This window comes from Leucopleurus acutus (assembly GCF_964270905.1).
Source record: "Leucopleurus acutus genome assembly, chromosome: 14".
In the NCBI taxonomy this organism is placed as follows: domain Eukaryota; kingdom Metazoa; phylum Chordata; class Mammalia; order Artiodactyla; family Delphinidae; genus Leucopleurus; species Leucopleurus acutus.
Window position 1 is genome coordinate 8294516 of NC_139156.1, and position 12232 is coordinate 8306747.

Consider the following 12232-nt stretch of genomic DNA (forward strand, 5'->3'; position numbering starts at 1 on the left):
TTTTTTAAGAATGTTAGGTAAGTGGAATCACACAGTATACAATTTTTTGAGATTGGCTTTATTACCTCAGCATAATTCTCTTTCACCCTTTCTGAGTTGGATAAACAGACTTAGTCTGGTATTAATATGATGTAATAGTCAGGAAAAGCTAAGCCTGTTAAAAATTATTAGTATTGAAGTGTGCCATGCATACAGACATGTCTAGAAATCGTAAGGATATAACTTATCGGGTTGTCACCTACACCACTCCCATATAGTGTGAATGCGCCATTATCACTGTCGTTTTGATCAGAAACAGAACATGACCAGAACCTCTGAGGCCTTCCTCCAGTTCCTGCTCACAGACAACCACTGTCAGAGATGATTTTTGCCTGTTTTGAGCCTGCGTTCATGGAATCATACGTTGTACTCTCTTCGTGGCTGATTTCTTTCACTCAATATTATGTGTATGCAATTCATCCATGTTGCGTAGAGCTACGGCTCACTTATTTTCATTAGTTTATAGTTTTCTATTGCATGACTATCCCACCATTTATTCATTCTCCTGTTAGTGGACATTTGACTTGTTTTCAGTCTTTGGCTATTACGTATAGTTCTGCTAGGCTCATTCTTGCATGAATCTTTTGGCATGTGTATGAAGGTGTTTCTGTTGCGTGTATACCTAGAAGTAGAATTGCTGGGTCCTAGGGCCTGAGGATCTGTAGTAAATACTCCTAGAGAGTTTTCCAAATTGGTTGTACCAGTTAACACTTGTGCCAGCAGTGTTGTTTCACTTCCTCACCAACATTTGATATTGTGTCTTTCTAGTTGTATTCGTATTCATGGGTATGGACTGGTATCTCGCTGCGGTCTTAATTCGCATTTTCCTGGAAGCTAATGACTAGTGTTTCCTCACCATGAAGATATCTTCTTTTGTGAATGCCCCTTCAGCTCTTTTGCTCATTGCTCTTCTTATGGATTCATAGGATGGTTTTTGTTTGTTTTTACGCTTTTCTTAAAAATATTGTGGATGTGAGTCCTTTGTTATTAATATGCGTAGTAAATACCTTCTCACGCTCTGGCTTACCTTTTCATTCTAGCACTTGTGTCTCTAGAGTAACACATCTTCTTAAATTTAATATAGACCGTTCATCAATATTTTCCTTTAGTACTTTTGTTTCACGTTTAAACTTTTTTTTAACCTACCCCAAGATCATGAATATATTTTTCTATGTTATCTTCTAGTAATAAGATTTCTTTTGACATTAACATATTTCCGTTGAAATTATTTGACTTAATTAAAAATTAAGTAAGAGTAATCAATTAAGCAATAGTGCCTGGAAAAATTCATGGAGATGATGAGCAAGGGATTGAGGTTTGAGAAGTGCTCTTTTGAACCAATTATTCCTTTTTTGGCTTTATAAGCGATATGTAAAGAACAGACTTAATTTTCCATGACGATGCAGACGTAGTGATTATTAGTTATATTGGATTGTATTACAAATTCATTCATTCATTCACGCGGGAAACACCGATTTGGGCTTTGGGACTTCAATGATGAGAACTCATGGTTGCTGCCCTGGGACATTCACAGTGTGGTCTGTACTTTTCTTAGGTTGGGGTGGGTAGGATGAGAGGGGTGGGTGTGGAGGGACGAAGTCTCTGGAGGCTTCGCATGTGAGGCCACCACTGATCTGAGGTCGGAGCTTCTAGATTACACGAGGGTCTGGCAGGCTCCAGGCATGAGTGGCTTCCACCAGCGTGGGCTGATACCCAGCTCCCTGAGAATTTCCTCTGCTTGACCCCCTGGGGCCTGGGAAAGAGAATCCCGAGTTTGTGTAGCATTACAGGTAAGGGACACCAGCCAACCAGGGTCTCAGAAGGTTCACTTGGGAGCCTTAGACTCGGGCCCGGGCCCCTCTGCCGTCCCGTGGATCAGAGTCTCTGGGGAGGGGGTCTAGGCATCTTTTTTTTCTCTCCAGAAGATTCTGATGTTGGGTCAGGGTGAGAACTGCTGCCTGAAGGAGTCCAGAAGTGAGGGAGGAGCTTTCCGGGGGTGATTAGATAAGGCTGGGATTAGCTCCTTTGCAAGACCCCAAGGGAGGCGTGCCCTCTGGGAAGCCAGTGACTTCTGAGACGGGCAAAGAGCCACTGCAAACACTCTCCGGTGCACCAGGAAGGGCCCTCACACTCTCACTGATCCAAGGGAACGTCAAGTTCAGAAAGGCGAAGGAAAGAATGTTCTAAGACTTATTCGGTTTATAGGCGACCATGAAAGCAAAAGTTCAGGATGGCTGTGAGCTTGCCCTTGGCAGTGCTCTCGAGGTCTATGGAGAATCCTTTGCTCTGTTTCCAGCAGACTTCACAGCAGGCCAGAAGACCGTGGACTCTGAGCTCCCCTCTGCCAACTGGTGACCCCCGTCCCAGCCTCACTTCCTGTCTTCCCTGTGACCCCAAATGCCACCATGCAACTTGCATTTGTACCACACTGTGGAGTTTTCAAGTCCAAGGGCGGTGGCGTAAAGACCGTGCCTGGGATTTTATGTCACACTTGATTTTCAAATTCTAACTCAGATACTTAGGAGCTGCTTAACTCTGTGTAAGCCTCTTTGAGTCCTTGTTTACGTGTAAAATGGGGATGGTAATGCCCATCTCTCACGGTTCTTGTGAAGATTAAACGACAAAGTGTCTTCAGAGGGTCTGGCTCATGGTAGTCGCTTTCATTGCTCCCCAAACCTTTTAAAATGATTCTCTTGACTCTCATAACAGCCTCGCCTGCAGACAGGTTTAGGGCACTGAGGGTGTTCTAGTCTGACTGTGCTCCGTAACTTATAGGTCACAAAATGAAATGCCATGAGCACTCCTGATTTGTTACAGAGCTGGTATATACACATATGGTAATTGATGGTGGTGAGAGTAATAAATACATTGCCATAGTGCTAATGTCCATTTTGTAAAGTGGCTGCAATGCAGAGAATTTTAGCCAGGGACAGATTTAGTTAAACGTGTGTGTGCCTGTGTGCACTTGTCGAAGGGGAGGTGTGGAATGAGGCAGAGGGTCCCCTTTTCGCCCACGTCCTGGGAACAGAGCTCAGGCCTGGGAGGCAGTGCCCCGCTCAGCACAGGGTGTTCTCAGGAGGCACGCTGCCTGGAAGAGGAAAGTTGAGTCATCTGTGACGACTGTCACTCTTTCCTCCAGATTATGACACATCTCCCATCTCTAATTAATATTTTCCTGAAGTGTTCTTTTCACACATTTTTTTTCATGTTCTCCTCACCCACATGCTTCCCAGGATTAGAGTCTTTTCCTCTTAGAAAAAACAAAAATGTGATTTGATGATGAAGGGTTTTGTTTGTTTTTGGAGGAGGAACAGGGAGCTGCCTCGAGGGCTGTTCAGGGGCTGCTGCTGGGACAGCTTGGCCCAGGAGCTGAGTCCTGGCTGAGTTACTGCCAGAGCTACTACCTCCGTGCAGCCTGGCTGGGGCCTCAGAACACAGGGGAGGGGTGAAGAGCTGGGAATGAGCTTCCCATTGACTTCAAGCACTCTTTCAACCTAGTAATTATCTCCTCAGTTGACATTATAATCTTGATTATAATACCAACATATCACGCTCCAGTAATGATGCCATCACTCTGCCTGGCCTTTTGACTTTCTGATTGTGGAGATTTAAATTAAGCTTTGAAACACTTGTGTCTCCTCCATTTATTTGATCCTCGAGGCAGCACCCCCGGCTTCCTGAGTAATATTTTCTGAAGATGGAGAAAAGTCCTGCCTGTTGGGAGATGGTATCATGACGGACTGCTCTCTGGACAGGGGCCGGATGTATCTTTGAGAATGTCAAACCAAAGGAATTCTAGCTTCTTGCTTCAACTTAGCATTGCTTTTGGAGTTCTTTGGCAGGTAGAGCACACTGGGCTCTTTTGGGGGGAGTCACTGCACAGAGCCCTCAGCTCTTATGTCCCATGTGGGGTGTGTGTGTGTGTGTGTGTGTGTGTGTGTGTGTGTGTGTGTGTGTCTGACACATTAGTCCAGCAGTATTTTCAGCAAGAATCTGAGGTTATGATGGGAGTGATGAGGTTATGATTTTCTAAGCATTGACTGAAGATGCCCTTTGGACTGTTGACAGATCGTGGGTTCTAGATTCTCATTCCTTCCCCTCAGCCCTTGGATGCAGGAGTTGCCAGTGAGAAGCCTTGTGTTAGTGTGATTGTCTCTTATCTCCTGGAAGCCATGGACAAAGCAGGAATCGTGGCTGGGAGGGGGCCGCTCGTCTGCTTCCTATCCCCTCTGCCCTTCTGGAGTTCCCGTTTTGAAGATACGGAGGTTTCCTTGAGACGGCTGATTCATTCTGTGGGTTTTGTTAGGCTTACAGCCTTTGGGGCTCTGGTAGCAGCAGTCCCCCACTGTGTCAAAGTCCAGGCCGCAGCTGAGTGAAGTTCTGCAGGTGTCCCCTCGAGGACCAAGAGGTGGTCTCGAGAGCTGGCCAGGTTTCGTGATCATCCTGTGTCGTTTTCTTTCCCACGTGGTATTGTTCTACATTGCGGGTGAGTCCAAGGAGGAGAGGCAGCTTTTATTCTGGACGTTGAGTAGACCTGCCAAAAATCTTGAGAATGATCACGAGGCCACCTGAAGGCTTCCGAATCCTGGGGCAGCATCAGGCCGGTGCCAGTGGAACTGTCACTTCCTCTCTTGTGCTCTTTGCCACGCTGGGCAGCAGTACCTCTGCTTCCCTGTGCTAGTACAGGCAGCCTCCCGGCAGATGTGGGCAGGAGAGAGCGTGGCATCGTTTGAAAGCCCGGAGCTGAGAGTCTGGAGACCGGGATCTGAGGCGTGGCTCTGCCGCTGGCAGGGACGCCTCGGGTGGTTCGCCTCGAGTCTCGGGGCCTCGGTTTCCTCTTCTGAGAACTCAAGGGAGGACTTGATGGCGTCTCAGGTCCCGGCAGGTCTGAATTCCTCTGGCTGCAGCATCTGGACAGACTTTCTACCTGGTGCCTGCAGAGCATGCCCTGCGGGCCCTGTTCCGCCCCCTCCTCCAGCCTCCCAGGACCAGAAGGGCCTTTTCCCTGCAGGGGTTTGTTGTGGCTGGACAGACACGCTCACGTCCCCAGGGATCCCCAGGGGCACTTCCGTCTCAGCAGTGGCCCACAGGGCTTTTAAAATTTGCCTCTGTTACACTAGGGATTTTTCACAGAAGTAGATTTTGTTCACTTCTCCTCCCGAGTGTTTGTTTTCTTTCTCCAGGGCCAGATTTGAAGAAGGTAGCATCACTTGGCGATTTCCAGCCCCACGGTAGGGTGGGTGGCGAGAATAGCAGCCCAGGAGTCAGGAGGCCTGGGATCCGGCCCCAGGGCTGCCGTTAAAGCTCTTATCCGTAGGGACGATGGGCTGGATTGGGATGATGGCCAAGGGCCTGCCCAACTGCCAGCATCTTATTCCAGGGGCAGCTTGGACAAAACTGCGTGGAGTAGCGATTCTCAAAATTACCACTTTTGCCAGGAATGGAAGACAATAGGTTTGTTTGTTTGTTTGTGTTTTTCTGTTGCTCTGCTCATTAGTATTCACAATACAAAGGCAAGAGCTGCTGAAGCGAAATCAACAAGTTCTGATTAATTTGCAGAGCTCAGCCATGGAATCGTTCTGAACTTTCTAACCAGTAACTCTCCCTGGCTGAGTCACACTGCGGAAGGATCCTTAATTGGAAACAGCCTCAGACAGTAGCATGGACAGCATCAGACAGAAGGAATATCAGGGCAAAAACACCCAGAAAGGAAATGCCGACAAGAAGGAAAACTGGCATAATGTCAACAGTTGAATCGACGGCGTTGGTCCGGAAACGCTGCGCATACCAGTGAGTGGGGCTGCAGTGCCGAGCGGGAGCTCAGGGGAAAGACGGAGAAGCACGTGGCCAGATTTAGAAAACCAGAAGTTCGTTTCTGTCAACATCTGTCCTTGTTTTTAATAAGCGTTGTCCTTTCCAGGTTGCCCGCCTCTCGGTCTGGAAACCTTAAAAATCACAGACTTCCAGCTCCACGCGTCCACTTCGAAGCGCTACGGCCTGGGGGCGCATCGGGGGAGACTCAACATCCAGGTACAGGCGCCGGCGCCGTGGGAAGGATTCTGACTGCAGGGCTAGTTGCTCTGGCCACAGACACAGCGATGGTTCACTGAGCTCGGGGCAGGCTCCGTGTCTGGCATTTAACACGAATTAGCTCTAATTCTCACGATGGGGAGGGCCTTGCTGCAGAATCCGCATTTTAGAGAATGAGCCCTGAGACTCAAGATACGTGTCTCCAGAGACTAGTTAGTAAAAAGGATGCTGCTGCTTCCTGGGCCCAGATCAGGTCACCTCCATGTGATTGATCTGTGAGAAAAGGGCGGGAGAGAAGGCTGGACAGCTGCGGCCATGGGCCGTCAGTGACCTTTGTCCTCTCTTGCCTCCCTGCTGATGCTTCTCACCTCTGCCACACTTGCTTCTTCCAGGCTGTTCTGTGGCTCCTTCCGTTGTGTTCCGCCAGGTCAAACCCTTAGTGGTGCTCATCGTGTCTGGCCTCCCTCCCGGAGGCTCAAAGGCCTCCGTAACCTTGGTCCTCGGTGCTGTCAAGGTCCTGCTCCTGGAAGGTGGGCTCCTCCAGGCTCCCTCCTTGCACCGTGCGCTTCCTGGCTGCAGGCCTTTTCCCAAGCAGGTCCCCGGCCTGCAACATCCCCTCCCTCCACTTTGCCCAAGCAGTGTAAACCCTGGTTCAGCCGTGACATCGCGTCCTTGTGCTGCTCTCACAACTTGTCGTAAGTGTAGCCACTTATGCAGCACAGGTTCATCCTCTTACAGTTCTGGAGGATAGACGGCTCGTTGGGCTCCAGTCGAGGTGTCGGTAGGGCTGTGTTCTTTCTGGAGGTTCTCAGGGAGAATTGTTTCTTACCCTGTTCCAGCTTCTAGAGGCGCCCACATTCCTTGTTCTTCTAAGCCAGCGGTGGCAGGTTGAGACCTTCTCAGGCTGCCACCTCTCTGGTTCTCTCTTCTGCCTCCCTCTCCCGCTTTTAAGGACTCTTGTGAGTGCATCGAGCCCACCTGGATAGTCTGGGACCATCTCCCCATCCTAAGCAGCCTTAACTGCATCTGCAACCTTCATTCCCCTTTGTCACGTAACTTCGAGTGCTCGCGGGTTCTAGGATTAGCACGTGACGTCTTTGTTGGGGAGGGGGTTGTTTTTCTGCCAACGCATCTCGGGTGCCTTTTCCCTCCTGCTCTGGTTCCAGCTGATCTACCCCTTCTCAGGTTGGGGGTCATGTGCTTCCAGTTGGGAAACCCATGGGCAGAGTGGACACGCCGCATGCAGTCCAGTCAGTCAGGCTGAGTTCAGACCTTGACCTTGACACATCTAGATGTGGGGACTTTTGGAACAATTATCTCACATCTCTGAGCCTTAGTTTCCTCGTCAGAAACATGGGAGTCCCAAGCACTCACAGGATTCCCAGTGAAATGAGATGATTTATAATTTTAAAACATTTACTGGGATTTCTCACTCCTCTGCTTAAAGTGTTCGGTAGCTTTAAGGACAGACGCCCTTTGGTGGGTCCCAGAATTGCTGCCAGGATTGGTGCCAGGTGAAGCGTGATTCCACTGCCACAGGTGCCCCAAAATGCATCTTCCCACACATGCAGTTTGAATGCAGTTTAAACATGACTACATCTTGTCTCACATCTGAGTATTTGGTAGGCTTGTCAAGCTAATGGAATTTTATGTGTGAGAAACAGCAAGGTATTGGAATTAGAAACCATATTTAAATGCATTTAGTGCAGGATGTGAGCGAGGTCTGTCCAGCCCTTTGCTGGTCAGGCTCTGCAGGCATATTGTGATCCACCCAGAACTCAGGCTCGGCCGCTCCCTGGTCCTCCTGCTAACGAGCTCAGAGGCTTTAGGCAAGATGCTCACCTTCGCTCACTTCTCGGAATGTGAGGATCAGAAGGAGGAAGAAAGGGAGTCATCCTCGGCAATTCTCAAATGCCACGTTCGTGCCCATTAAAATGTGTTCACTCACCTGACCATTGCAAAGTGCCCTTTATGTACCGGAACTGTACGGCCCTTACAGAGCCAAGAAGGAAAGCTCCTGTTTGTTCCCTTTCCTCAGCCTCAGCCTCCAGCAGAAGGAGAGCTGGAAGCAGCTCTGATAGTCACTGGTGCTGTGCTGAGTGCTTTACCTGCATTATTTCATTTATTCCTTGGCGTGAGACAAGGACTATTATTATTATTACTTCTGTCTCATAGAAAACAGCTGCATGGATCGGTAGAGTAACTTTGTTGAGATTTCCCAGGAGAGGCAGGATGTGACTCCAAGCTGCTTTAAACCTGGAGCTGCTGCTCCAAACGACCGCATAAAACTGTCGCGACCAACAGCTGAAGTGTTCTAGGCATCTCCGGTTGATTATTAAACCATGTGCAAGTCTCTTTTCTGACGTTTATCTCACATTGATTTACTCATGGGTCACCCTCCCCAGGTCGTGTGAATCTTGTTTTTCTGAGATTCCCACACTGTGTCAGCACATATGTATGTGCCTCATAGGTGCTCCTGGGGAGCTGCTGCAATGCGAAGGGCACCGTGGCTGCCTTGAAGTCTCCCCGAAGTGGATGGGGTTGGTGCAGGCAGGTTGGACATCTTGGTGTTTTGTTATTGCAAATTTGCTCATGTGTGATTGGCACGTATGGGATGATGTCATTGTGGCACAGAAGTAGGGTTGGTTCGTGTACCATTTTTGCCAGTACATCAGTGTTCTGCGGGACCAGGCGGCAGCCCTGACCCCAGGGACCATCAACACAGCTGCGGGCAGAAGCCTCGGAAGAACTCGGTCCTGTCCATGGTGCTCGTCACTCTGCGGTGCCCTGGCTCAGGGTGGCCGTGTGCCCTGTCCTAGGACGCTTACTGCTCAGGTCCTTCGCCCATTTGCTCACAACCCAGCAGCTTCCATTCTTCCTTACACCCCTTCCACCATACTGCTTTAACTGTGGTTTTTTAAGGTCAAATTCTATCATTATAGCTGTATTTAAAAAATTGTTTTAAATCAGGCCTTCCCTGGTGGCGCAGTGGTTGAGAGTCCGCCTGCCGATGCAGGGGACGCGGGTTCGTGCCCCGATCTGGGAGGATCCCACATGCTGCGGAGTGGCTGGGCCCGTGAGCCATGGCCGCTGAGCCTGCGTGTCCGGAGCCTGTGCCCCGCAACGGGAGAGGCCACAACAGTGAGAGGCCCGCGTACCGCAAAAAAAAAAAAAAAAAAAAATTGTTTTCAATCAATTTAACATGTCTCCTTACCAGCAGTGATGTTTTTTGGAATTGATTGTTGTTGTTGTTCTGATTACAGAGCTGCATAGATTTTGAACCTTATTTTTCCTGTGAACTTGGATTTTGTAAGTGCAAGATTTTGCAGACGATGAGCGTTTACTGAACTGCATTTGCCACGTTATAGCAGAAACACCTGTCTCGGTGTTAGTCCGTTGGGGGATGCTATAGAAGAATGCCTTAGACTGGGGGGCTTAGGAGCAACACAGATTTATTTCTCACAGTTCTGGTGGCTGGAAAGTCCAAGATCAAGGTGCCGGCCGATTCGGAGTCTGGTGAGGGAGGGCCTGCTTCCTGGTTCATAGACGACTGTCTTCTCCTTTGTCCTCACATGGTGGAAGGGGTGAGGGAGCTCTGCGGGGTCTCTTTTATAAGAGCATTAATGTCATTCAAGAGGGCTCCACCCTCGTAACCTAACCACCTCCCAAAGGCCCCACATCCTAATACCATCACCTTGGAGATTAGGTTTCAACCTATGAATACTGAGGGGACACAAGTATTCGGTCTATAGCGTTCTTTTGTCCTCATTTTAAGCATAAGACTTTGAAAGACTAAAAGCACCTTATAACTCAACTTATAACTTCGCTTTTTTGCAAGTGGAGTTTTGCTTGTGTCCATTTAATAATATTGGCTTGGAGGAGAAGCCCTGGTTCACATTTCATTGGTACACTGGCACAAGAGAGGTCTTCAGGAATTCAAGGGAGAGATCCAGTTCAGCAGGGTAGCAAGGGTTTGTCCTCTCACCTAGGATGATTCTTCCAGTGTGCCCAGGATCCTTTTATACTAACTCACTTGTGAGGCTGTGATCGCATTTAGAAACAATCATTGGCTTCTTCTGCTCTGGGACCAGTCACAGGCAGCTTGGAAATGAACATTCGAGGTCTCAGAGAGAAAGTTTCAGTAATGACCTCTAAAATCTCCCTTGGAGCGTTTGCCTTTGATTGGTTTTAGGAGGTTCTCCTGTATTCAGGTGGGTCATTCACTGGCAGCTCATCACCTCTCCTGTCCCAGCAGAATCCTCTAAGGACCCTGAGAGATTTTCCGTGGCTCATAAGCTCAGCAAGGTGGAGTCAGAGACAGCGCTACTCTCTGGGTGATTTATCCCACCACCGTTGTGATGCTGGACGCTCTCTTAGCTGCAAAGCTTGAGCACCTTATAGCAGCACTTGCCATTTCAAAGGGCTGGGTTTCGATTTCATTCTTAAGACTCTAAAGTTATGGTAAGTATAAGCCTGACATGTGATCGGAAGAAATGAAATACTGAGAGCCTGGCCGGACCTCAGGGTGTCACCGTGATTGCTGCCCATCATCGGGAATGTAAGAGAGTTGATATTCTGATCAGAGTTGTTTTTCTTTTTGGCGGCGCGCGGGCCTCTCACCGCTGTGGCCTCTCCCGTTGCGGAGCACAGGCTCCGGACGCGCAGGCTCAGCGGCCATGGCTCACGGGCCCAGCCGCTCCGCGGCACGTGGGATGTTCCCGGACCGGGGCACGAACCCGCGTCCCCTGCATCGGCAGGCGGACTCTCCACCACTGCGTCACCCGGGAAGCCCTCTGATCAGAGTTTTAAAGAGCTGGTGTTTTGAGGTTGCAAGAAAAAACATGGGGCATTACCACCTGCAGATGTCTTTGCAATGCCTGGTCACCATTATTTGGCTCTCTGTGGCCCACGACCTGTCTCACGTGTGTGGGCCCTCCTTGATGAGGGAAGTGTGGCCATAATAGCATCTGTCTGGACCATTTCTCAGCACCACTGGAACGAAACACAGCTCCTCTTGTAAGTCATTCCATTCAATAAATTCCACAGAGCACCTGGGTGCTGATGTTAGAACCCACTGCCAATGACCTGATCATCTTTTTACCTGACATGAGGTGTAAGCCATGAAGATGGCCGACGCCCGTGGCTTCAGATATACCCACAGGGAGTCGGTTATAGAGCATTGAACCAAGTTTTATCCTGATGTCGAAGTTCACGAGCATGGGCACATCCCACACATCTGTCCCCTTGTCCTCTTTGGCCCTGAGACACCTGGTGCCCCACGTTTATCTGGGCGGGAAGCGTATGGGGACCACCCAAGGCAGCAAGGTTTTCTCAGGCGTCACCCCGCTCTCCCCCGCTCCTGCCTGTTGCTGGAATCATCTGCACCCGAGGTCTTCTGACCCCAAAGCCTGTCTGTTCCTTCACACCATCCCATTTCTCTGCCTGTCCGCCTCCCATTTCTTTCTGGCTGTACAAACCCTTGCTGTGACTCGACAAGCCCTCACTGGGGGCTGTTTATGTGCCGGGCGCTGCAGAGGCAGAAATCATCACAGTGGGGAGAGTTTCCAAATCAAGGAATGTTGTGCTCGTTTCCGATAAAGGGATTTCATTCCGCATCTGCCTTCAAGAAACAGTCTGGGACACAGTGTTTGGATGCCAAGATGTTGGAATTTGAGGTATTAGGATTTTTATGGGAATAGCAGGACTGAGTATTTTAAATCATGACTTTTGGAAAGTTCAAAGTGAGAATTTGCCATAATGAGGTTGATGTACTGGTCTCATTCTCGGAAGCATCGTGAAACGCGAGTGTGATAACTAGGAACAGAGCAGGGCAACAAGGACAGGGGAGCCCCGAGTAACAGAGACGCCTGGCCTTTGGATCCCAGGCCATTCTGGAAGCGCCGACTCCCTGGTGCAGGAGTGGACGCCATTCCGCTTGCCATGTGGATTTTTCTTTACTATTTTACTAAATTTCATTAAGTTACTATTTCATTTCATCTTCAGCATACTCAGAGGGAAACTGGTTTAGAGAAAAGGAATTGAAGTCAGAGGCTGACTGACCTGCCCTAACCCGACAGCCAGTAAGTGCAGAGCTGAGGCTCAGACTGAACTTTTCCAGCCGTAGGGTTTCCCGTGCTCCTTTTGGTGCGTCTCAGGTGCCCAC

General features: G+C 49.3%; 1 protein-coding gene across 2 annotated transcripts in view; it reads left to right on the forward strand.

Moving 5' to 3' along the window:
• CPXM2 (carboxypeptidase X, M14 family member 2) overlaps window positions 1-12232 on the forward strand; it is a 120583-nt gene that overhangs the window by 21885 nt on the left and 86466 nt on the right. For both annotated transcript variants that reach the window (XR_014326758.1, XM_082855050.1), the window contains exon 3: window positions 5960-6069. Coding sequence is in view for 1 of the 2 variants with exons in the window: in XM_082855050.1 (XP_082711176.1) it covers window positions 5960-6069 (110 nt within the window). In the remaining variant the exon portion in view is untranslated. The remainder of the gene's footprint in view (window positions 1-5959; window positions 6070-12232) is intronic.